Source organism: Artibeus jamaicensis, unplaced genomic scaffold (genome assembly GCF_021234435.1).
Source record: "Artibeus jamaicensis isolate MK-2021 breed Jamaican fruit bat unplaced genomic scaffold, CSHL_Jam_final contig_3126, whole genome shotgun sequence".
In the NCBI taxonomy this organism is placed as follows: Eukaryota; Metazoa; Chordata; class Mammalia; order Chiroptera; family Phyllostomidae; genus Artibeus; species Artibeus jamaicensis.
In genome coordinates, this window is record NW_026521723.1 from 6,182,456 (window position 1) to 6,207,846 (window position 25,391).

General features: G+C 37.8%; 1 protein-coding gene across 2 annotated transcripts in view; it reads right to left on the reverse strand.

Moving 5' to 3' along the window:
* Nucleotides 1–25,391, reverse strand: part of IFT57 (intraflagellar transport 57) — a 68,080-nt gene that overhangs the window by 37,645 nt on the left and 5,044 nt on the right. For both annotated transcript variants that reach the window (XM_037148875.2, XM_037148874.2), the window contains exons 4-5: nt 15,375–15,465; nt 10,668–10,736 (exon numbers count right to left, since the gene is read on the reverse strand). In XM_037148875.2, coding sequence (XP_037004770.1) covers nt 10,668–10,736; nt 15,375–15,465 — 160 coding nt within the window. The remainder of the gene's footprint in view (nt 1–10,667; nt 10,737–15,374; nt 15,466–25,391) is intronic.

Below are 25,391 nucleotides of genomic sequence, written 5' to 3' on the forward strand. Positions count from 1 at the left end.
CTTCATTAATTTATTTTTATGTTTAATTTTTTCAGACTTGGACAAAAATTACACAAATAGCACAAAAATCCCATATATCCTTTATCAGATTCAGGGATACAATGTCCACATCTGGATGCTGAGATTAGGAGAAATTTTCACATCTCTCTTTGTACTTTTTTCAGTAAAAGCAGGTAATAAGTTTGATACACTTCAAAAACTATAGGTGGTAAATACTATAGATGTCTGAATAAGAGACAGAAGTGCATTGTAATGGCAATGTGAGGTTTCAGTTTAACCTCACAAAAACCATGGCATATAAATAACTAGAAAAGAGACAAGCCAAAAATTTATAGGCAGAAAAGCATCATAGGCAAAAACAATAAAATAGGTGTAAGCATGGCTTGTGAGGATCACAGAGAGACTAGGGTTTAGAAAGGTGAATCCTGGAGGGCAAAAATAAAAAGAGTTGAACAGACTGTGAAATGCCTCTTAACAGCCAGGCTAAGGAATGTGAATATTGTCCCCTAAGCCAGAGGGGAGGCAAAGAAGAGCTGCAAGGAACGTACAATGACTTTGTTATCCAACAGATCTTTATTTAGTGTCTACTGTATGCCAGGTACTGTTTTGTTCTAGGAAGAGGGAATAAGATGATAAAAATCCTTATAAAAGAATATTCTAGTGATGTTTTATGAAGATTTGTGGGTCATAGAATTAAATGGGGTTGGATGATAAAGTAAGACATCACTTAAGAGGCAGAATTTGAGCTAAACCTTGAGCATCATAAGTCAGGTAGAAAGATGATGGCAAGGCATTTTAGAAAAAAGACAAAGGAAAAGAGGATGATGGAATGAAAGCAGATGTGGTCGTGAGTTGTTTGGAAACTGAGAGGACCTGTTTACCTGGAACACAGTTATACCAGTGGAAAACCATAAGGTTGGCTATGTGAACAGTTACCCAATTGCAAAGGCTCTTGAAAGTCAGACCCGAAAGTTATCATTTTATAACCTATCTAAATGAACCTGCAGACATTGAAAAGCTATCAAAAGTTTCTGAAGTCAGAATGACCTGATAAAAGTCATGTTTTGGTAAGACAGAGGAGTATAGTAAAACTATTTTTTAAAAGGGTGGGGGTGGGATTAATGTCCCAAGACCATTTAGGACATTACTGTTACACAGCCCAGACAGAGAAGAAGAAGGAGACTTAGACAGCTGAAGGGATGGGTAGGAGAGTACTGTACAGGCTGCATCCACAGGTCTCAGGGACTAACTAGATGTCCTGGATGAAGACGAATCACCCACCAGGCACACATTCAAAGCACTGACACTGGTAGGGCTGGGGGGCAATGGGTGTGCATGGGCTTCAAGATTATAGGTTTATAAAGAACTGAAAAAAAGCACATAGTCTGGGTATCCATCCAACGTATTAAATTACATAAGAAATATCTGCTATGTTGATTCAGGAAATACAACCTACTTATAAAATGGTAACTCTTAAATTGTTGCCAGAAAAAATCATTGTATCACTTTTCTTCAAATTACCCTTAGTTATTTCTGTAGGGGGGTCTTATGTGACAGCAGATTTACTCTAGTGGGCCTTCAACAATAATCCATATTACAGATGATGAAACAAAACCATGACATTACCAGGGCTTACGAATTTAAACCAAAGCTTCTTACTCAAAAATACTCATGGCAACTAGAAGCTAGTAAGTATTGAGAGATGGGGGCTTCTTTATTCTGTTCTGCCATACAGCACATAGTAAGTAACGTAACTAACCCCAATCTCTAAGAATGGTGAAAAATTATAAAGAAATCTTTAAGAAATTATGCATCAAGGGCATAATCTATGGCAGCATCAGGCCAGGTGCTGTGCACAAGTTGTTATGGTTATCTCAAAACAACCCTGGGAAGAACTGTGTCCCCATTTTACAGAGAAGAAAGCAGTCACAGAGAGGTTAATTTGCTATTGTGATGTGGCTACAGTTTCGCAGTCTGGATTTTACTCACGGCTGCTATTTCAGCCACAGCAACTACTTTGAAGTTATGGATTCAGATTTGGAAGAGACCTTGAAAAGTCCTTGTCCTACTTCTTGATAGGCTCACAATAATACCAGGATGAAAATAAGGATCTATCTTATTTCAAGTGTAGGTTCAAAACCACACAAGGATCAAGCAAAATTCTCTTTAACACCCAGCAAGAACTGCTGTTTGAGCCTCCTCTGTGCAGGAAGCAGTAAAGCTTTCTTCTCTAACCTGTGTTTCCTATTCACCTCCAGATATAAAACTGATAGGGCGGTGCAGGTTAATTACCAGGAAAATAAAAGCATTTACTCAGTCATAGTGTTTTCCATCACACTTAAACACGCGGTGTTTTTGTTCTTCTTCCTGTGAAACGATAGACTTTTCATAGTCCCAATACAGAAAGTAGGACTAACACTCCAATGTTTTGGTAAAGAAGAAGAAAAAACATTTTCCTCAAGCAGGAATCAGAACCAGTGGTAACATAGGGCAAGTTATATTGCAGAACAGTATTTTTCCCCTATATTACTCAGAAAGGACACTGTGTTGAGAATTGTAAATAATATGTAAATGAAGAAAATTTAAAGTATTTAAGATATTAACTGAAGTATCCATCTTCTTCCCCCTTTTGATTGCAATATTACAGACTTGCCATGATGACACCTTTTATTCTAAGCCCAGATTTTTACTTCCTAACAGCTTTTGCTCTTTAAGCTAAAAATTCTCTCATTCTTGGTACATTTTTTTTGCTAAGTAATTAAAAACCGATTGTGTTCAAACCTTTTGAGATAGTTGGTTTTATGCTGTCTAATTCAGAAGTTGGTTTCTAAAACTTCAAATTTAGCACCTCAAGGAAGAATGGTATCTATGGCATGCTTAAAAAATGTTTTGAAATGAAGTGATGGGCATTTAAAAATAGAATTCAGGGAGCGCACAGCTTCCCTCCCATCTTCCTTCACTGGGGGAGGAGAATGACGCATCTGTGTTATGCTGCCAGAACACTGCTGCTCTGATTCTACTGAGCTTCAGAATAGAGGGGGCTACAAAGACCACTCATAATCACAGCATTGCTTCCACAAACATGTGGGCAGTTTCCAGTAGACATACTCAAGTTAGACACAGGAATGACTAGAACACCCCCTAACACCTTGCCACCGGGGCCTCCCTTTCCTACCCCCGCCCCTGACCCCTCTGAACATTCCACGTCACCCTGCCCACTGGGGGCCCTGCCCCACCGTCAGAGCTTTAATACAGCGCCAGTGTCCTTTCCCAGGATCGCTCTGAGGGAGGCTTTGGCCAAATGTCACACTTCAAGAACATCCAGGAATCAGAGGAACAGAGAGAATGTAAAACTTCGTGGGCTACCCTTAAAGCCTGACATCCATCCATATTTTTTTCCAAGAAAAGCTATATCAAAATTTGAATAACTAACCTGAAAATGAAATTTGGAACATAAAACGACCCCTTACTAGTTGTAGGAATTATCTTTTTGAAAATTAGATCTGGCAAAGCCATCACTGGGGTAAGAGAGTCAGAGGGAAAAGCACAGCGAGAATGGCTTTAAATGTACAGGGTGGGGCGAAAGTAGGTTTACAGTTGTGAGCACGCAAAACAGAGCTTACTCTTGTGTTATTATTTACTAATTATTGTATTGCTTTCCATACAAGAAACTGTAAACCTACTTTTGCCCCACCTTGTAGTTTTTAAACTTTAAAGTAAATAAATGTTCTGAAAACCACCTGCTTCCAAAACAAACCAATTTCATCCCTGTAAGCATTCGCCATTGATGGAAGGAACTACTTTCTTAGGACAGAGTTTCCAATGTTCATGAAACACTGCTGCTGTGTCAAGATCCAGTTAGGGAGACATTACAAAGTTTAGTAAATGGCCACACACTCCCTTTAAAATTGCTCAAATTAGTAGTTACAGGTTTTAATATGTTGTGGAAGTCAGGACGCTAGACCACCAGGTCACCTCTCAGGGAAGGACTTGCTGCTCAGCTGCAGGGAAGGCGGCCAGAGAAACGCTTCCCGCTGTCGGCTCCCTCAGGCTCTGCTTCACTTGCTGACGGCCACCTCCCCCAGGGCTATGTCCTTCCCAGAGCAGTCTGCGCTGAGCCGAGAAGGCAGCACTTGCCCAGAGTTCCTCACCAGGTCGGCCTAGGCTTTGTCAGGCCCAAATCACAGCTGAACTTCTCCCTTGACCCAAAGCTGCCACCTCGCCGCTTCCTGTCACAGTCAATGTCTCGCACCCCAAACTCTGTCTCAGTGTCTACTTCCAGGGAACGCAGTCTGCAACGCGTCTTTTTCATTTACATTCTCTCTTGCTCCACTTCCACAAATATCAGAAAGATACCTGTGTATACCCATTTTCTGGAACTATGATACTTAAAAGCATACTTTTTGGGGTCTAGACTTCACTTTAATGAAAGAAAGGAATATAAGTAGATTTTTTTCTTACAATCATTGTTAAAAGGTTTTTTTTCCCATAAAGATTAAACTATGGTTTGCCTATAAAATTCTAAATATAAAATAGCATTCATGCACATATGTAGTCACCCAATATTTTTCAAATTGAGTACTTTCTAAACACCAGGCACAGGTGAAAAGACAGTGCAAAAAGCTGTCACTCTTAAGAAGTTCGCATTCTAGTGGTTCTGGTCAGAAATTAATAGAATGCCAGGGTCTGTGAAGAAAAAGCAGGGTGAGGGACTAGAGAATGACTGGAGCAGTGCCTGTTATTTCAAAGCCACAGGTGGAGAGGGACTACTGTGCTCCATACACTGCTGGGCCAGCACAGTCACACACAGGAGTACATATAACACATCAATTTCCTAGACAGTACACATCATTCCTGTTCTAGTGGAGACTTCATCACATTCAACTTTACTAAAATAATATTTCTTCTGCATTGTGAGTCCACCTGCTGCATGTAACACAAAATCTGAGATCTATGTTACTAACCTAACAGCAATTCTGTCTTGGAGAATGAGCAGTCTGAGGCATCATAAACTAGGGTCAGATACAGCTGTCTCAGACAGATGGCTTTATGGGCAACATCGAAAGCTTGCCAGACTTTTTAAAATATGAAGGGGTTTTCTGTCTCATTAGTATTTCATGGCTGACCACTCACAAACACCTGGTGTTCAGACTGCCTCTTGTGAAAATGCAACCATACATAGTCTTAGTTTGAAAGGGCATACGTTTTATAATCTTTATCCAAAGGGTACAATACATAGATAATTATTTATAAAGGTTCAGGTAGGGGGAAAACCCTTCCTTATATAGCTTAACTGAAGTGAAAAATTGAAATCAGGACCAACAGGGACTTAAGAGTAGCAGTAGAGGCAAATTAAATTACTTTGTTCCCAACACTCGAAACTACTTGGTCCAGAGGGAACCCCAGGTAGCCTTTACATCATCAATATAAGAACGAATAACACAAATGCCAGTTTCTTTCTGAGAATAACTGTGTATGCATCTCTACTTTTCTTTTCTTCCTCATACTTCAGGAGAACTTTGTCGTCACCATCTTCAACACACACAGGACCACCAAGTACCACAATGCCCTTGCTTAAGTCAGGAATCAAACCATACTTACCCTGTTGAACTCTTGTTTTGGTGTAAAGAGGAAAAAAATCAACAGACTTGAGAGTCTGAAGAAATTGAGTTCAAATTTAGCTTCTATAATTTGTTAGCTTTTTAAAAGATTAATAACTGTCCTAAGGTTATAAATTTCAGTTTTTGTACCTGTGAAATGGAGACAACATCTATCTAATTAACCTACAAGGTCAGCAAAGTATGAGTTTTAAAGTACTTTAAATGATTCAGAAGATAGCAGACAAGTAGGTGGAAGCTGAGCCCACTTGCTTGTGCCCTCAGCACAAATTTTTGGCTATCTTCCAAAAAGTGACCTGAACAATCAACAGCATCCCAGCTGATATAAATTTTGAAGCCAAGGAGTAGAGAGGATGTTCTGTACCATCTGCACCTCTACAACAGTATAGATTGTGGGTGGTGTGACTCTCAGTCAGGCAGCCATAGGGAAGAGCCCACCAAGGAATGATGGAACAGAAACCAAAACCCAATTACCACAAGAGAGCCTACATAAATGGCACAAAGGGCATCCCAAGAGCATCCAACTCAGAAGATCAAGGAGACTGTATCACTGAGTGCCACAGGTCTCCTACCACAGAAGGCCAACCACGAAGACAGGGAGTCAAAACAGATCAATCCAATATGCAGACACAAAATGTCACCTAAAATAGGGAGACAAAGAAACCACCCCCAATTGAAAGAACAGGAGGAATACCCCAAAAGAGTGCTCAATAAAATTGAGGTAAGCAATCTATCAGGCATAGAGTTCAACATAATGGTTATAAGGATGCTCAAGAAACTCAGGGAGAACTATAAGGAACTCTATGGAAACTAAAAGGAACTTAGTGGAAACTATATCAGCATGGAAAAGGACATAGAAACTATGAATAAGAACCAGAAGGAAATACAGAATACAATATCTGAACTGAAGAATATACTAGAAGGAATTAAAAGCATGCTAGAGGAAGCAAAGGATTAAATCAGCAAGTTGGAGGACAAGGTAGAAATAAAACGCATAGGCAGGGCAATAAAACGAACAAAGACAAAAACAAACAAAGATAGTTTAAGGGAGCTGCAGGACAACATGAAACATAATCATATCCACATCATAGGAACAACAGAGGGAGAAGAAAAGGAGGAAGGGATAGAAAATCTGAAAAAGTAAGGGCTATCACTTCTAGGTCTTTTGGATAAGATCCAGTGAAAAACAGCCAAAAACTTCCCTAACTTGGTGAGGGAAAAGGTCATGCAAGTCCAAGAAGCACAGAAGATCCCAATCAAGATGAACCCAAAGAGGCCCATTCTAAGGCACATCATGATTAAAATGGTAAAACTTAAAGACAAAGAGAGAATCTTAAAGGCAGAAAGAAACAAACAGCTAGTAACATATAAAAGAGCTCTGCTAAGGCTATCAGCTGATTTCTCAACAGAAACAGTAAAAGCCAGAAGGGAATGTCATGAAATATGCCAAGTAATGAAAAGTAAAGGCCTGCAACCAAGGCTACTTTACCCAGCAAGGCTCTCAATTAAACTGGAGGGGAAATAAGTAGCTTCCCAGGCAAAAAAACCAGGCTACTTGAGTACAACTCCACCAAATCAGCTTTGGAAGACATGCTAAAGGGACTGCTTCAAGATGATGAAGAAAAAGAGAGGGGGAGGAACACAGGTACAAAAGGAAAAAATGACAATGAATAAGTACCTATCAATAATAACCTTAAATGTAAATATATTCTAAGCAAATGGACAGGAAAGAAAAGCTAAGTAGTTTAGATGTAGTTTGTTTAGATGTAAATGTTAACATAGTATTCTGATAAAATTTTCAACTGAGCAATAAAAAAATTCATTCATTTAAGAATTATTTATTCAGTATCTTCTGTGTTACACTATAGAGACAATAAAAATGATAGTTATCCTTGTTATCAGAGAGGGGAATTTGGGGGGAGATATAGTTTTGGTTTCTGCCAATACTTATTCAGGACTTTCTAGATGCTGGATATTGTTCTAAACACTATACACATAGTAACTCTTTTAATCCGTAAAAACCCTGTGAGAAAAGGTAATATTTTAATCCTCATTTTACAGATGAGAAAGATAAGCACAAGAAGCATGGAAACCTGTGCAAGGTCAGACACCTAGTGAGTATTAGAAGTATTAGAGTCAACTCACAGATTCAGGCAAGTTAGCTGTATCATTGTTATGCTGTATCTCACGTGGGCAGAAAAAAACACACATATCATTTATAATAACTAATGCTGGCTAAAAATACTAAAGTAGGAAATGATGGGTGGGGTCACCAAGAAAGTCTTTATGATATGAACCCAAAACTAGATTCAAATTTATTTGAAAAGTTTAGACCAAACCCCCCCCCAAAATATTTTCTGCATGTACTTTTTTGAGCATGCAATAGGTATCACCTTATTGAAATATCACATATATAAAAAAATACAAAAATCCCATATTAACTTGTAAAATATCTCATTCAGTGGGTTCTCTTTTATAGACTAGATTTAGTGTATTTTGCTGTGTATAATGCATATTTTTTTGCCCAAACTTTTGAGTGAAAGAAAAATAAGGGTGCACACTACACATGGGTAGTATATAAATGTTCTTAATTCTTTTATTTATGCTTACGCATTAAACGTATAACTCCTTTAAAATTCTTTTATAATACAAGTTATAAAATTTCTTTATAATACAAAAACCAAGTATCTAAATATACATAAATAAAAATTGAATTAGAAAATTAAAAGAAAGATTTTTTTCCCTAAGTTTGGGCCAAAAACGTGGGTGTATATTATACATGGGAAGCACATTACATGGCAAAATACTGTATTTCTTAATTGAAACAGAGCAAAAACTGACTTACAGCAATGCCTGACTGCCTATCCACATACCAATCTTAATATAATCCATTTATTTCAAAGTATTATCACTTAATTTAATTACCATTTAATTGCCATTATCCCATGATCAACACCCCTGAATATTTCAGCACAGGCCCATTATTAAGAAAAATAAATTGAAATCAAATAATACACTGGTGTCTGTCCAGAAAGTATCTAGCCATGTAGTATGAAAGATAGAGACATTTACTGAAGACCCACGATACAAGAAACACTGTATATAGGACAATGACACCTCAGTCCCCTTCAAAGTAGGTACCTTGGAATCTCACACAGTTCTCCCAGGGTCTCTTCCACTGTTCAAAACACCCCGCGAAATCCTTTGTTGGAATCACCATCAGCTGCCCTGTTGTGTTTGCCTGAATTTCATCAAAGTCCTGAAATATCTTCCCTTTCAAAGGTGATTAGTTTTGGGAAAAGCCAGAAGTCACAGGGCACCAAATCTGAGCTATAGTGGGGCTGAGTCACCTGGGTGATTTAATGTTTTGCCAAAAAACTCTGTATGAGACGTGATGCATGAACAGGTGCATTGTCACCATAAACCTGCCAATCACTAGTTGCCCGTAGCTGTGGTCATTTTTGTTGTATTGCATCTCTCAACTGACGAAGAACACTGAGGTCGTACTACTTATTGTCTGGCCAAGAGGGGCGTACTTGTGATGACAACACATTCCTAATAAAAAAACACAGTTAATGTGATCTTGATCTTGTTGCAAGTTCACTGAGCCTGCTTTGGGTGTGGACAACCAGGTGACTTCCATTTGGACGACTGGACCTTCGTTTCCGGATCACAGCTGTAGATCCACAATTCCTCTCTGGTTATGACCTTCTTGAGGAAACCTGGTTCATTGGTAATGGTTTGAATCAAGTCATTAGCAACTGCATGATGTTCCTTCTGTTCTGGTAGCAGAAGGCATGGGACAAATTTTGCTATGACATATTTCAGGCCATGGTCCTGTGTCAAAATCTTGGAAACAGTAGTTTTTGGAATCCCCAGGTCAGCTTCAAGTTCTCGCAGTCAGTCGCCAATCTTTGTTGATTGCAGCCCACACATGTTCAACATTCTTGGGTGTTCTGTTTGTTGCAGGCCTTCCAGAACATCAGTCACTTTCAACAGAGTTTTGACCCTTTTTAAAGTGTTTGTGCCATTTTTATTTGTACTGTACTCATTGCATCATCCTTGAAAGCCTTCTGAATCATCTGAATAGTTTCTGTGGAGTAATGTTCGAGCTTAATGCAAAATCTGGTGCAGATTCATGCTCTACTCACTTGGTCATTTTGAATGCCATGGCCACACAGTACACATGCTCACTCGATGGCGTCTACCAGCCCCAGTGACTAGTACAGTGAAGTTGTCATTGTTACGCATGCACATTCTAGTCCACTCTCTTTGGCTGCCAGGTTATATCAATGCTGCACAAACTGTTTTTGTTATATTGACAATGGCTGGACCTTTTCTGGACAGACCTTGTACGTGTTTCCAAAATAAAAAATGACATAAGGCAGGGGTGTCAAACTCACTTTTACTGGGGGGCTACATCAGCTTTGCGGCTACCTTCAAAGGGCTGAATGTGGAGTTCCTTGCCCCTAGTTAAGGAGTAGTTGCATTTATACAGTCCTAAAATGACCACGAGGCTGATGTGGTCCCCAGTGAAAATGAGTTTAATACTCCTGACATAAGGCAAATCAATTATTTTCAGTTTACAGAGAAGCACTGTGCTAATTTTCCATGGTACAGACAGGAGGCTGACTGCTCTACTTGCACCTTTGAATTTTTTTTTTTAAAGATTTTATTTATTTATCTTTAGAGGGGAAGAGGGGAAGGAGAGAGGGAGAGAAACATCAATGTATGGTTGCCTTTTGTGCTTCCCCTGCTGGGAACTGGCCTGTAGGGAACCGGCCTGCAACCCAGGCATGTGCCCTGACTGGGAATCGAACCGCGATCATGTGGTTCGCAGGCCCGCGCTCAACCCACGGAGCTACACCAGCCAGGGCTTTGAATTTTTATATTTACTATTTCAGTTTATATCTAGGAAAGCAATTTTGAAATCAACTTTTCAAATGACACACTAAGCAATGGCCAACAATTGCTTCTACTTGTTTCAATTTCCAGCAGAAAAAGGGCACCGACTGCTTGTTGGTCCTGGGTATGTACCATGCCACTTACCAAGCGATAGGTCTGGGCTTTTAGAACATTAAGATCAATAAAATTTTCTTCATTGTCTGTCTCTTCTTCCTTAGAAAATAAGAGTTTTAAAAGTTAAAAATTATAGAAAGGTACCATTTAAAAAAATGTATTTACAACTTTCACATATACCAGTTCTATATAAAGACTAATGCAGGAAAGGGTATTTGAAAGCCTAGTAATGCATGTAAACTTATTAGCAGCTCATCTGTTTTTTGAGGTTTTGATGGTGCCATTTAAAACAGGCCTTTTTTTAGCAGTCACTGAAACAAGGTGGTGGGGGAAGCAAAGGAGGGAGATGCAATTACTGTAGATCTACAGATAAACATAAAAACAAGAAACAGCCCCAAGTAGCATATCTAAAATAGTGGAGAAAGTTAACAGAAATTTTGAATAACATGACTAAGGTAAACAGAAATGAGAGGCTGACAGACAGAATATTCTAGAGACCAATCACATTAATGAGTATTTTTGATATTTCATCTTATATGTTGACATTTAATCAGTTAATAAGTTAAGTCACCAGTAGTGCCTGGTCAATGGTTCCTAAATCTATTTAAAGATATGAAATATATAGATTTAAGACATTAACTTTGTATCTTAGGTATTAACTACCTAAAAAAGTAGTTCAGATGGATTCCAAGTTGGTCCTGAACCCTGGACCAACTGCGGTAGAGGGCAGGGTCAGAAGTGACCCTTGGAAGGGTAATCCTTTTCTCAACAGAAAGTAAATATGGAGTCTGAGCAGGTTCTATAAGCATGTAGGACGAAACATTAGCTCCCCCTTCCCTTCAAGTGTTTTTGTGGTGACAAGTGACATACTGGGTGAAATAAATTCAACAAGAATATTGGAAGCTTAGGGATATGGCAATAAAGCCAACAAGGCTTGGTCCTCAATTCTCGTAAAGAAAAATAGTGGTGGGTGTTGTTTGGTGGACAATTCTACATGTAGAGCTAAACAAAAGCATCAGATTTCAAAGATAACGCTCGTTTTCAAGAACTTGAAAGTACCTAAGATAGTGGTTCTCCAAAGGCCGTTCTGAGACGAGCAGCATCAGCACGACATGGAAGCCTGTAAGAAGGCCAAGTCTATGGCTCCATCCTAGGTCTACTCAGAATCTCTGGGGGTGGAGCCACTAAAGCAAGATGTGAGAACTATGCTAATACTTGGGCCTAGAGAGATTTTAGTAAAGTATAAAACAATATGAATGCAGTTTTCTTCCACATGCTCGAGTGATGTTTACTTTTTTAGGGAGAGGGCAGTGGGGCATAGAGACGCAGACAAAACTGATCTGTTTACATCTTAAATCCTATGCCTATATGCAGACACACATCTTTGAAAAGTGGCTCGGTCTATTCTGTGTTTGCACTAATGACAGTCTGCTTAACAAGGAGAGTAAATGACTGAAATGCCAATGACTGAAAATGCTCATGGGAGAAGAGACGAGTTTATAATGCTTTTGCAATAACCTATTGAGTACTTGTTTACACATGTGATCAATAAATACTTGTTGAATTGTACTGGATTGAACATTAATAGGTAAAAAGCTTTCATAGTAGGTACTAGGATAAGAATTTAAGTTACTAAACATCATTAAGAGAGCATTCAAAAGGAATTTGAATATAAACAGACTTAGAGAAAAAAGCTTTAAAATAAAATGAGAATTCTAACCTCAGTAATTTAGAAGGCACTCAACAATTTCCTATCATTTCTTTGCCTTATATGCACACTCATAATTCTGTTACTGCCAATTACTAAGGACACGATTAAATACAGTGGATGAGAATATTCTGTCAGGACCAATACTTGCCTTTTTTTACAGTTATTATTGTATCCTATCACGATTTGGCCAGTCTAAAACTGAAGGTTTTAGTTTCTAGATGATTATAGTAGAACTTTGTCAGAAATTATCTTTATCATCCACCCTTGAGCCACTCCACAAACTGTGGTAACAAAATGAAGTAATATCTAATCATCCAAATGCTTTTTAGCATTGATCCAGTTCTCCTTACCCTGAGCAATGGGACAGGTAAGAGGATCCTTTAGAGTATAATGACAATAAGAAAAGAACGGAGTGAAAAAACCTTCCAGAGACATGACTAAGGGAACTAATAGCTTCAGAGGCAAACCTTTGAGGAAGGCCTTTGAGTTTGGTGTTATGGCAATAGACGGTGTTTACCTCATGGTTGGGAAGAAATGTGTGATGAGGCTGCTTTCTAGTTTATTTCTCTAATTTACATGCCTCATAATGCTGCTTTAAACTTTAAAGTGTTCTCAGAAAAAAATTAGCTACAATTTCTCAAAGTTATACAGCAATATGCTGACAGATGATTTTGTGGCCAAATATTTAATAAACACCTACTGTGCACCATGCCCTGAGCAATAAACTGGAAATGAAAAAAAAAGCACAAAATTGTTTCTGCCCTTATAGGGTCATTTTTCTGACTAGTATGTTTTTATACTTTTTTTCTGAACTGGCCGTTTCAAGTTCTATCTCTTTAAAGCTAAATGTTGATGCACTGGGACCAGGTATCTGTCAATAAACTAGTAACTAATAAACAGCTATTATAAAGACAAGAGGAGAAATATACCTGAGTAAAAAAATGAAGTGAACACCTGGGAAAATGTGAGATCTTAAAAGTTTCTGAGCCTGAAAGGAAAGATCTAATACACGAAGAATAATGTCTAACCTCCTAAAATGCCCCAAATGCTAAGTACCTGGCCTGTCTTCCCAGTTCGTCTTAAGCCACCTTCCCCCTCACCCAGGACGTCTGGCCACGAGGGTTCCTCCCCAGTTCCTGGGTCAGGCTAAGTTCCTTTCTGCCTCAGAGATGCTGTACCACCAGGGTCTTACCCACTGTCTGCTACATAACAGGTGTTCAACAAACATGGGCAGAATGAATGAATATATTTTTACCTTAATTTTTAAAATACATTCTGTCAAAAAAAAATCTTTCAAATTGATTATTTTCACAATGGTGTTTTTCCTTCAGTAAAACATGTTAAATATTTTAAAAATACAAAGCACAGAAAAAATTATTCGTAATCTTGCTACCTATATATAGCTAATGTATAGCTATAGTTAACAGTTAACATATTAACATTTGTCTTTTTTTGCACATACCTGAGTTATTCAGATAGTATGTGACCATGCCCATGTCACATTTTTCTGTAAACAATTTTTTCCCTTAAATAGTATTTATTTATTAGAAAAATGTATATTTGGTTTGTGGTACAGTCATACTATGAATAAGTATTTCATTTCCCATGACTTTAAAACCTAGTAATTTAATAATATGTACTCAGTGGTATACATTTGTTGTAGGGGGCAAAGTAGGTTTTTTAAAACGCATTTTTAATGATAATTGACAAACAATATTATATTAGTTTCAGATGAATGACATAGTGATTCAACATTTATATACCTTAGGAAGTGATCACCATAGTTAGTCTAGGAATCATCATCTGTCACCATATATATTTATGATATTATTCACTATATTCCTTATGTTGTACACTACATCCTTATAACTTATAAATGTAACTGTGCACTTCTTACAAACAACTTTAAAAAAACAATTTTTCATGGACATGCCATATCCTACTACTTGAATATAGTCTAAGTTCTTTTTTTTTTTAATCTTTAGAAGGGAAGGTAAGGAGAGAGGGAGAGAAATATCAATGTATGGTTGCTTCTCGTGCATCCCCTGCTGGGAACTGGCCCCTGCTGGGAGCTGGCCTGCAACCCAGGCATGTGCCCTGAATGGGAATTGAACCGCGATCTTTTGGGTTCGATTGAGCACAACCCAGGCCTGTGCTCAATCCACTGAGCTACACCAGCCAGGGCTAGCCTAAGTTCTTTAATGGTTATTTTTAGCACTTGCTATAAAACAATGCAGTGACTAATGTCTTTTTATCATATAGTAGCTTAATAAATTACTTTAAGCTGAAATATAGAATATACTTATTCTACATTAATTTTAAAATCACTTAGAAAATTTAACTGACTTATGAGAGTAAAATACACTGCCATTTTGATTGCAGATCACAGCTATACTTCCTAAAACACCGGTTTAATCCATCTCTGGTTCTGAGAAAGAGCTCTCTGTTTCTGCCGTTTTACTAGTCTAATCTGTTGTTGAGACTTGATCATTTAGAGTTACACTACTGACAGAATGTTAAGAATGAGAAAAAGCTCACATGCTGCCAAACAATTTAAATAATACTAATGTTTTACAAATATTTTTAAAGTTCCTGCATTTAAAATTTTTAAGTTTTAAAATTAGTATTTATGCTCAATTTGAAAGCATAATGTAGTTCCTGAGAAATGAACGGTATTCTTATGAAGCAGAATGTATTAATCCTAAATTCTATTATTCTGTTTTAAATTGTTTATTATTTATGACTATTTAAGGTCATGAATAGTTAATAAAATGTTTACTCATATAAGTAGTAGTCTACTACCTCCTGTCTACAAATTAAGAACCTCCGCTGAAATCCCAACTTCAATCATTATAGAACATGAGCATTAACTTAACTGAAGGTTTAAACTGAACATGGTACTCTAAAAACTTTTTATCTCTAGAATAATGTAATAAATTATATTCCAGAAAATGGAAAGCTAGGAGAATTAAAAGAAGGAAAAAATCCACAGGTGAAAATGAACAAAAATTCAGTAACACTCATACCACAAATTCTTCATCCACTTTATTTAACATTAATTCTGCATCATCTTCTGGAACAGTTTCTTCTTCTAATTCTTCCACTGGATATGTTGGTCTAAGAGAATGAAGCTTAATATGAGATGAGAGTTGAAAACAAAACAAAACATTTTAGTAGGACAAAAAGTATATATGATGTGAATATTAAGGATCTCCTCTACAACAGACATTGTCTTATTCTACCCCTCTTCCACAATCACTGTTAAATATTTCGTGTATTCTCAAAACTTTCTGTATAAAGAAGCAAAAATGTTCACCTCCAAATTTAAAGAATAAATTTACATAAACAGGCTACTATCATGCATATTGTTACCCTATATAGTTTCTTCACTTACTAATATACCACAATTAAGTACCTGTACATATATCTCTCCCCTCTCTATCACCTGCATGCATTACATTTAACAGCAATTCCATGATATTACTTAACTAGTAACCTATGGCTGAACATTGAGGTTATTTCTAGTTTTTTTACTAGACCATATTGCAGAGGTCATCATTGAATATTTATCATTATGTATACCATTAAAATAGCTGGTTCAAGACCTTTGTACATTTTATTGTTTTGCTAGATATCGCCAAAACCAACTTCTATTATGTTACACTTCCAACAACACTGACTCCGTTTCTACATATTCACCAATATTACCCAAACTTTAATCTTTGTCAATCATTTAAGTAAAAATTTCTCATTCTTGTTTTAATTGTATTTCCTTCATATGGAATTGGTTGAATACCTTTTCTTGTTTTAATCGATTATCTGTGTTTCTTTTTCAGAAAAATGACTATTTATGTTCTTTGGCCTCCTGTATATTAAGAAAATTAATTGGCCTAACTTGTGTTAAAAATAATTTCCAAGTTTATTACTTATAATCTTGGCTATGCAGGACTGTTACAATTTTTATGACATTGATTTTACAACATTTTCACACATCAATCGTAATTTTAACATCATACAACATATCCCACACCCCTTTGGTTTTTTAGTACTACTACAGTCTCATTTTTCATACTGATATCTTTGATCAATCCAAAATTTATTTCTGTAGAAGTACTAAGAAGAGCTCTGGCTTTATTCTAATTACCAAAATCTAATCAGAGGTCCTAACACTAAATATAGAACAATCACTTCTCCATCAAAATTAAGAACATGTGGACTTCTGACCAAAATGATGGCGTAGGTAGACACACTGTACTTCCTCGCACAACTAAAAGAAGGGCAATGACCAATTTAAAAACAAAAACTACCAGAACTGACAGAAAATTGAACTGTATGGAAAAGTCCAACACCCAAGGAGTTAAAGAAGACACATTCAACCAGACGGGTAGGGGGGCGGAGACAGGCGGCCAGACAGGGTGGACCCACATTCGTGTGCAGATAAAGATAAACTGAGAGGAACAACTGGGGAGTGAGACAGACCAAGCAACTTAGGGTTACAGTGTGGGAAAATAAAGTCTCAAGGACCCTGAATGAAAACACCTGTGGGAGTTGAGGAGGAGGGAGAAACTCCCAGCCTCACACTGGAGAGACCTAGACCCACAGGGTCCTAGAATGTACACAAACCTACCCACCCAGGAATCAGCACCAGAAGGGCCCAATTTGCTTGTGGGTAGTGGAGGAAGTGACTGGAAACTGGCAGAGAGTGGAGGAGGCGGCACTGTTCCCTCTCGGACCTCTCCCCTACATACAGCATCACCACACAGTGACTTGGGTTGCCCCACCCTGGTAAATGCCTAAGGCTCCACCCCTTATTATATAACAGGCCCACTGAGACCAAAAAAAATAAATAAATAAGGCCCAAATGAAGAACAGATCAAAGCTCCAGAAAAAACACAACTAAGCAATGAAGAGATAGCCAACCTATTAGATGCACAGTTCAAAACACTGGCAATCAGGATGCTAGACAATTGGTTGAATATGGTTGTAAATCAGAGGGAAAAATGAAGGCTATGCTAAATGAAACAAAAGAAAATGCACAGGGAACCAACAGTAACGAGAAGGAAACCAGGACTCAAATCAATAGTTTGGACCAGAAGGAAGAAACATTCAACCAGAACAGAATGAGGAAACAAGAATTCGAAAATATGAGGAGAGGCTTAGGAACCTCCAGGACATCCTTAAACTTCCCAACTTCTGAATCACAGGGGTGTCAGAAGGAGAAGAAGAAGAGCAAGGAAGGAATGGAAAACTTATTTGAAAAAATAATAAAGGAAAACTTCTCCAATCTGGTAAAGAAAATAGACTTCTAGGAAGCTCAGAGAGTCCCAAAGAAGTTAGACACAAGGAAGTACACACAAAGGCACATCATAATTACATTACCCAAGACTAAACAGGGGAGAATCTTAAAAGCAGCAAGAGAAAAGGAAAAAATTACCTACAAAGGAGTTCCCATAAGACTATCAGCTGATTTCTGATAAAAAACATTTCACACAAGAAGGGGCTGGAAAGAAGTATTTGAAGTCATGAAAGGCAAGGATCTGCATCCAAAATTACTCTATCCAGCAAAGCTTTCATTTAGAATGGAAGGGCAGATAAAGTGTTTCCCAGATAAGGTCAAGTTAAAGGAGTTCATCATCACCAAGCCCTTATTATATAAAATGTTAAAGGGACTTAACCAACAAAAAGAAGATAAAAAAATATGAACAGTAAAATGACAACAAACTCAGTTATTAACAACCAAACCTAAAACAAAAACAAAAATGAACTAAGCAAACAACAAGAACAGGAACAGAATCACAGAAATGGAGGTCACATGGAAGATTATCAGTGGGAAAGTGGGAGGGGGAAAAGGTACAGAGAATAAGTAGCATAAATGATAGGTAGAACACAGACAGGAGGAGGTTAAGAACAGTATAGGAAATGTGAAAGCCAAAGAACTTATATGTATGACCCACAGACACAAACTAAAGGTGGGGAATGTGGGTGGGAGGGTGTGTGCAGGGTAGAGGGGAATAAAGGAGGGAAAATGGGACAGCTGTAATAGTATAATCAATAAAATATATTTAAAAAAATTAAGAACATGTATTTCCCATATTAAAAATACCAGAAGTAGTTAATTCATTTCTGGAAACTTGTTTAAAACACTCATACCTGCGACAAGTTAACAAAATACAAAAATCAACATTAATATTAAGGAAAAAACTAATGCAAACAAATCAATTTCTTTAAAGAATAAATTTTCAGCCCTGGCTGGTGTGGCTCAGTGGATTGGCACAGGCCTGCAAACCAAAAGGTTGCTGGTTTGATTCCCAGTCAGACCACATGCCTAGGTTGCCCACCAGGTTCCCAGTAGGGGGCGTGCAAGAGGCAACAACACATTGCTGTTTTTCTCCCTCTCTTCCCCTCTCTCTAAAAATAAATAAAATCTTTTAAAAGGCAAACAGTTAACTAGTAGCATAAGGATGAGTAGAAAAGAGAGAGCGAGAGAAATTAATTAATGGAGGATCAAGTGGAAGTTGCACAGAATTCCTCTCAGGACCCAACTGGAATTACAACCAATCTGTAGAGAAATCATCCTGAATAACCAATTGTACATTAGCTGGAAAGAAGCCTTATAACCACAGACAGAAGAAACGATATCACTGCAACGTGACTGAGGGGGAGATGTGAGAGGGCTGGCTGGGCTCCTAGTGGCAATGGCTGAAGTTCTGAGGGGTTACTGCAGTGGCCTGGGGATCCCCCCAAGAAGTGTGGGGACCCCGTCCTACTGCACCAGAACTGGGAAAGGAACCTAGATGACATCTGGCTGTGAAAAGCAGCAGGGTTTCTGTATGCCAGGCTGAGATGGCTAGAGCAGCATTGGCCCTCTTAAAGGGCCAATGCACAAAATTTCATTTGTAGCCATTCACCCTGGGCTCAGGCAGAGAGAGGGCAGAGTGAACTAGAGATGTATGAGAGTCTGGGGTTGGCAACTCTGGGGAGAGAACTGAAGGAAGAGCCACCAGGATCTCCATACCACATGGGTTCTTTCTCAGGCAGAACAATCCCCTCCAAGTGGCATCAGCCTGAAGGAAAGCAATAGCACCTCCTTGTGACTCCACAAGCTGCTGAATATAGCTTAGTGATTAAGTACAACAGCTAAGGCAGATCTCTGGGAGCTCTGACCCTCCCTTGATCCAGGTACTGCTAAAAGCAAGCCTTGGTGCACAGCCTGGTTCTTTCAGTACAAAACAGGCCCAGCAGAGGGAGCCACAAGCTGTGGATCACTGATAGCTCCAAAGAGGTTGCCCACAGCCACTCACAGGCAGCATCTGGCTAGGTCTGCACCAGAGTCCATGCAGATCTACCTAATAGAAATAAACAGAAAGAAGCAGCCAAAATGGGAAGACAAAGAAACAGGCCCCAGATGAAAGAACAAGAGAATTCTACAGAAGAACTAAATGAAATGGAGGCAACCCATGTATCAGATAGAGAGTTTAGAGTAATGATTATAAGAATACTCAACAGCATGAAAAAAAAAGACATAGAAACCATAAAAAAGGACCAGTCAGAAATAAAGAATGAAATATCTAAAATAAATAATAGACTGGAAGGAACAGTAAATTAGATAAAGCAGAGGACTATATCAGCTATTTGGAAGAGAAGGTAGAAAAAACACCCAGGCACAGCAGTAAAAAGAACAAAGAATTTTTAAAAAATGAGGAGAGCTTAATAAACATTTGGGACAACATGGAGCATAATAACATCCAAATCATGGGAATACCACAAGGACAGTGAGCAAGGGATGGAGAACCTATTTGAAGATAATGACCAAATTCCTAGTCTGGTGAAGTAAAAAGATACACAAGTTCAGGAAGCACACAGGGTTCCAAATAAGATGGATCCAAAGAGGCCCACACCAAGAAACATCACAACTAAAACGGCAAAGTTTAAAGACAAGGAGAGAATCCTAAAAGCCACAAGAGAAAAGCAGGAAGCTCTAATTAGACCAGGGGCGTCCAACTCATTTTCACCCGGGGCCACATCAGCCTTGTGGTCGCCTTCAAAGGGTGGAATGTAACTTTAGGACTGTGTACATGTAACTGCTCCTTAACAGTTAAGTGAGAGATCGATGCTGCTGCAGGTAGAAACAAGGTGCAGGGCCAGATAAAACAAGGTGATGGGCTGGATTCGGCCTGCGGGCCTTGTGTCTGCCACCTGTGCATTAGACTGTCACCCAATATCTCGACAGAAACATTTCAGATCAGAAGGGACTAGCATGAAATATTCAAAGTGATGAAAAGGGAAGACCAACAAACAAGGCTACTTTACACAGTAAGGCTACCATTTAAAATTGAAGGAGAGCCCTGGCTGGTGTAGCTCAGTGGATTGAGCGCGGGCCTGTGAACCAGACAATCGTGGTTCGATTCCCAGTCAGGGCACATGCCAGGGTTGCAGGCAGGTTCCCTGCAGGCCAGTTCCCAGCAGGGGACACACGAAAGGCAACCATACATTGATGTTTCTCTCCCTCTCTCCTTCCCTTCCCCTCTAAAGATAAATAAATAAAATCTTTTAATAAATAAATAAATAAATAAATAAATAAATAAAATTGAAGGAGAAATATGGAGCTTCCCAGACAAGGAAAAGCTAAAGGGGTTTGTTAACTCTAACTCAGTACTGCAAAACAGATGTTAAAAAGCTTGCTTTAAGATGAAGATGAAGACAAAGAGGAAAAAAAGAAGAAAATAGTTTAAATATATACCTTAAATGTAAATATTTTAAATGCTCCAATCAAAAGACAGAGGGTAGTTGAATGGATAAGGAAATAAGACCTGTATAGATGCTGCCTCCAAACGACCCATCTCAGGTTGAAAGATACATACAGACTAAAAGTAAAGGGAAGGACAAAGTTATTTTATGCAAATAGAAAAGGAAAAAAAGCTGGGGTAGCAGTACTTATATCCAACAAACTAGACTTTAAAACCAAGGCTATAAGAAGAGACAAAGAAGGACACTACATAATGATAACGGGAAGAATCCAAGAAGAGGATATAACCCTGGTAAACATTCATGCACCAAACACAGGGGCACCTAAATATGTGAAGCAAATCTTGAATGACACAAAAGGAGAGAGTAACATAAATACAGTAATAGTCAGGGATTTTAATATCACATTGACTTCAACAGACAGATGTTCTAGACAGGAGACAGTGACCTTAAATGACACACTAGATCAAATGGATTTAATGGACATCTTTAGAGCATTTTACCCCAAAGCAGCAGAATACACATAGTTTTCAAGTACACATGGAATCTTTTCTAGGATAGACCACATGTTAGGACTCAAAACAAGTCACAATAAATTTTAAAAGATTGAAATCATATTAACCATTTTCTCTGATCACAATGCTATGAAACTAGAAATTGATCACAAGAACACTGAAAAGCACGTAAAGACATGGAACTTAAATAACATGTTATAAACAATGAATGAGTCAACAATGAAATCAAGGAAGAAATCAAAATATACTGTGAAACAAATGAAAATGAGGACACAACAATCCAAAATTGGTGGGACACGGGAAAACAATCCAAAGATGGAAATTCGTAACATTACAGGCCTATCTCAAAAAAACAAGAAAAAGTTTAAATAAATAACCCAACTTTACACATGAACGAACTAGAAAAAGAACAAACAAAGCCAAAACTGAGCTGAAGAAAAAAATAACAAAGATCAGAGAAGAAATAAATAAAATAGAGACTTAAAAAAAAAAGATACAAAAGATCAATTAATCCAAGAGCTGGATCTCTGAAAAGATAAACGAGATTGACAATACTTTAACCAGACACATCAAGAAAAAGAGAGATGATCTGAATAAATAAAATCAGAAATTAAAGAGGTGAAATAACAACTGACACCAAAGAAATACAAAGGATTGTAAAAAAATAATATGCACAACTAAACGCCAACAAACTGGACAACCTAAAGAAATGGATAAATTCCTAGAAACATATAATCTTACAAAACTAAATCAAGAAGAATCAGAGAATCTGATGAGGCAGATTATACCTAGTTAAAGGGAAGCACTAATCAAAAAATTCCCAGCAAACAAAAGCCTGGGACTGAGTGGCGTCACAGGTGAATTTCACCAAACTTTCTGAGAAAAACTAACACCTCTCCTTCTAAAACTACTCAAAAAATTTCAGAAGAGGGAAGGCTCCCAAGCTCATTTTACGAGGCCAGCATTATCCTAATTCCAAAACCAATATAGACAGACACTACAAAAATAGAGAATTATAGGCCAATATCCCTGATGAACATATGTGCTAAAACCCTCAACAAGATATTAGCAAACCAAATATAGCAATACATCAAAAGATCATACACGTTGATCAAGTGTGATTTATTCTGGGAATGCAAGGCTGGTACATTTGCAAATCGATAAATGTGATTCACCACATAAACAAAATGAAGGAGAAAAACCACACAATCATATCAATAGATATAGAAAAAGCATTTGATAAAATCTAGCACCCATTTATGATAAAAACTCTCAGCAAAGTGGGAACAGAGGGAACCTACCTAAACATAATAAAGGCCATATGTGACAAACCCACTGCCAGCATCACACTCAATGGGCAAAACCTACAAACATTATCTTTAAGACTGGGAACAAGACAGCGATGTCCACTTTCACCTCTCTATTCAAAATAATACTGGAAATCTTAGCCATAGCATTCAAACAAGAAGAAGAAATAAACCAAACTGGAAAGAAAGAAGTAAAACTGTCTTTATTTGCAGATTTCATGACATAGAGAATCCCAAGGATTCCACCAAGAAACTACTAGAACTCATAAATTAATTCAGCGAAGTAGCAGGATACAAAATTAATAGCCAGAAATCAGTTGCATTTTTACATGCCCATAATGAACTAACAGAAAGAGAAATTAAGAAAACAATTCCATTCACAATGGCTTCAAAAGGAATAAAATACCTAGAAGTAAATCTAACCAAGGATGAAAAGACCTGTACTTGGAAAATTCTAAGACACTGAAGAAAGAAATTGAAGAAGATACAGATAAGTGGAAGCACATACTGTGCTCATGGACAAGCAGAACTAACATCATTAAAATGTCTGTACTACCCAAAGCAATCTATAGATTCAGCAAAACTCCTATCAAGATTCCAATGATGTATTTCACAGAACTAGAACAAATATTTGAAAAATTTATATGGAACCATAAGCAGATCTGCATAGCAACAGTATCCTGAGAAGAGCAAAGTTGGAGGAATCACGCTATTCAATATCAAACTATACTATAAGGCGACAGTAATCAAATCAGCATGATATTGGCATAAAAACAGACACGCAGATCAACAGAACAGAATATAGAGCCCAGAAATAAACCCACACCTTTGTAGTCAATTAATATTTGATAGAGAAGCAAGCACATAAAATGAGCTAAAGACAGTTTACTCAATAAATGGTGTTGGGAAAATTGGACAGATACAGAATGCAGACAAATGAAACTAGACCACCTTCTTACACCACACACAAGAATAAATTCAAAATGGAATAAAGACTTAAATATTAGACCCAAAAGCATAAAAATCCTAGAAGAAAACATAGGCAGTAAAATCTTAGACATAGCAATATTTTATCAGCTATATCTCCCCAAGCAAGAGAAACAAAAGAAAAAATAAACAAATGGGACCACATCAAACTAAAAAGGGTTTGCACAGCAAAGGAAACCATAAACAAAATAAAAAGACAACTCACAAGATGGGAGAACACACTTGTCAATACATATGATAAGAGAGAGGTTAATATCCAAAAATTTGTTTAAAAGATTTTATTTATTTATATGTTTGTTTGTTTGTTTATTTATTTAGAGAGAGGGGAAGGGAGGGAGAAAGACAGGGAGAGAAACTTCAATGTGTGGTTGCCTCTCATGTGCCCCCTCCTGGGGACCTGGCCAACAACCCAGACATGTGCCCTGACTGGTGACCCTTTGGTTCGCATCCCATGCTCAATCCACTGAGCCACACCAGTCAGGGCCCAAAATTTATAAAGAACTTACAAAACTCAACACCAAAAAAATGAACAACCCACTTAAAAAATGGGCAAATAATCTGAATAGACATTTCTCCAAAGAGGACATATAAATGCAGAATAGATAATAAAGATGCTCAGTGTCATTAATCATCAGAGAAATAAGTGCAAATTAAAACCACAGTGAGATCTTAGCTCACACTTGTCAGAATGGCTATGCTCAATAAATGAACAAGTGCTGGTGAAGATGTGGAGAAAGGGGAACCCTTTTGCACCGTTGGTGGGAATGTAGATCGGCGCAACCACTGTGGAAAACAGCATGGAGATACCTCAAAAAATGAAAAGTGGATCTGCCTTTTTACCCAAACCCAAAACACTAATTCGAAAGAACATAAGCACTGCTACGTTCATTATAGCACTATTTTCAATTGCCACGATTTGGTAGCTGCTGAAGTGTCCATCAATAGATGAGTGGCTGAAACAACCATGGGACATTTACACAACAGAATACTACTCGGCTGTAAAAACCTGGAGAGCATTATGCTAAGTGAAATAAGCCAATCAGAGAAAGGCAAATACCACACAATTTCACCCATATGTGGCATCTAATGAACAGAGTGAACTAACAAGCAAAATAGAGACTGACTCATAGATAGCAGGATGACAGCTCTGGTAGAGAAATCAGGGGTTAGAAGGATCAAGCAAAAAGGAAAAGGACTCGTGGACGTGGACAACAGTGTGGTGACCGTGGGAGGTAGGGGAGTACAAGGGGGCTAAATGGCAACGGGAAAAAAAGGATACATTTCCTATATTTTTATTAATTAAAGTTAGATAATATCTCATGATAATATCTACATTAAAATAAATCTAGGATTTATTTTGTTAGATTTAGATATATAAAATAATCATCTATAAATATGTAAATTCTATGTAATTTACATATTAGCTGACATATTCTCTACTGCCTATTTTCAATATTTCCCTCCCTTTTCTTTTCCATATGTATACTAT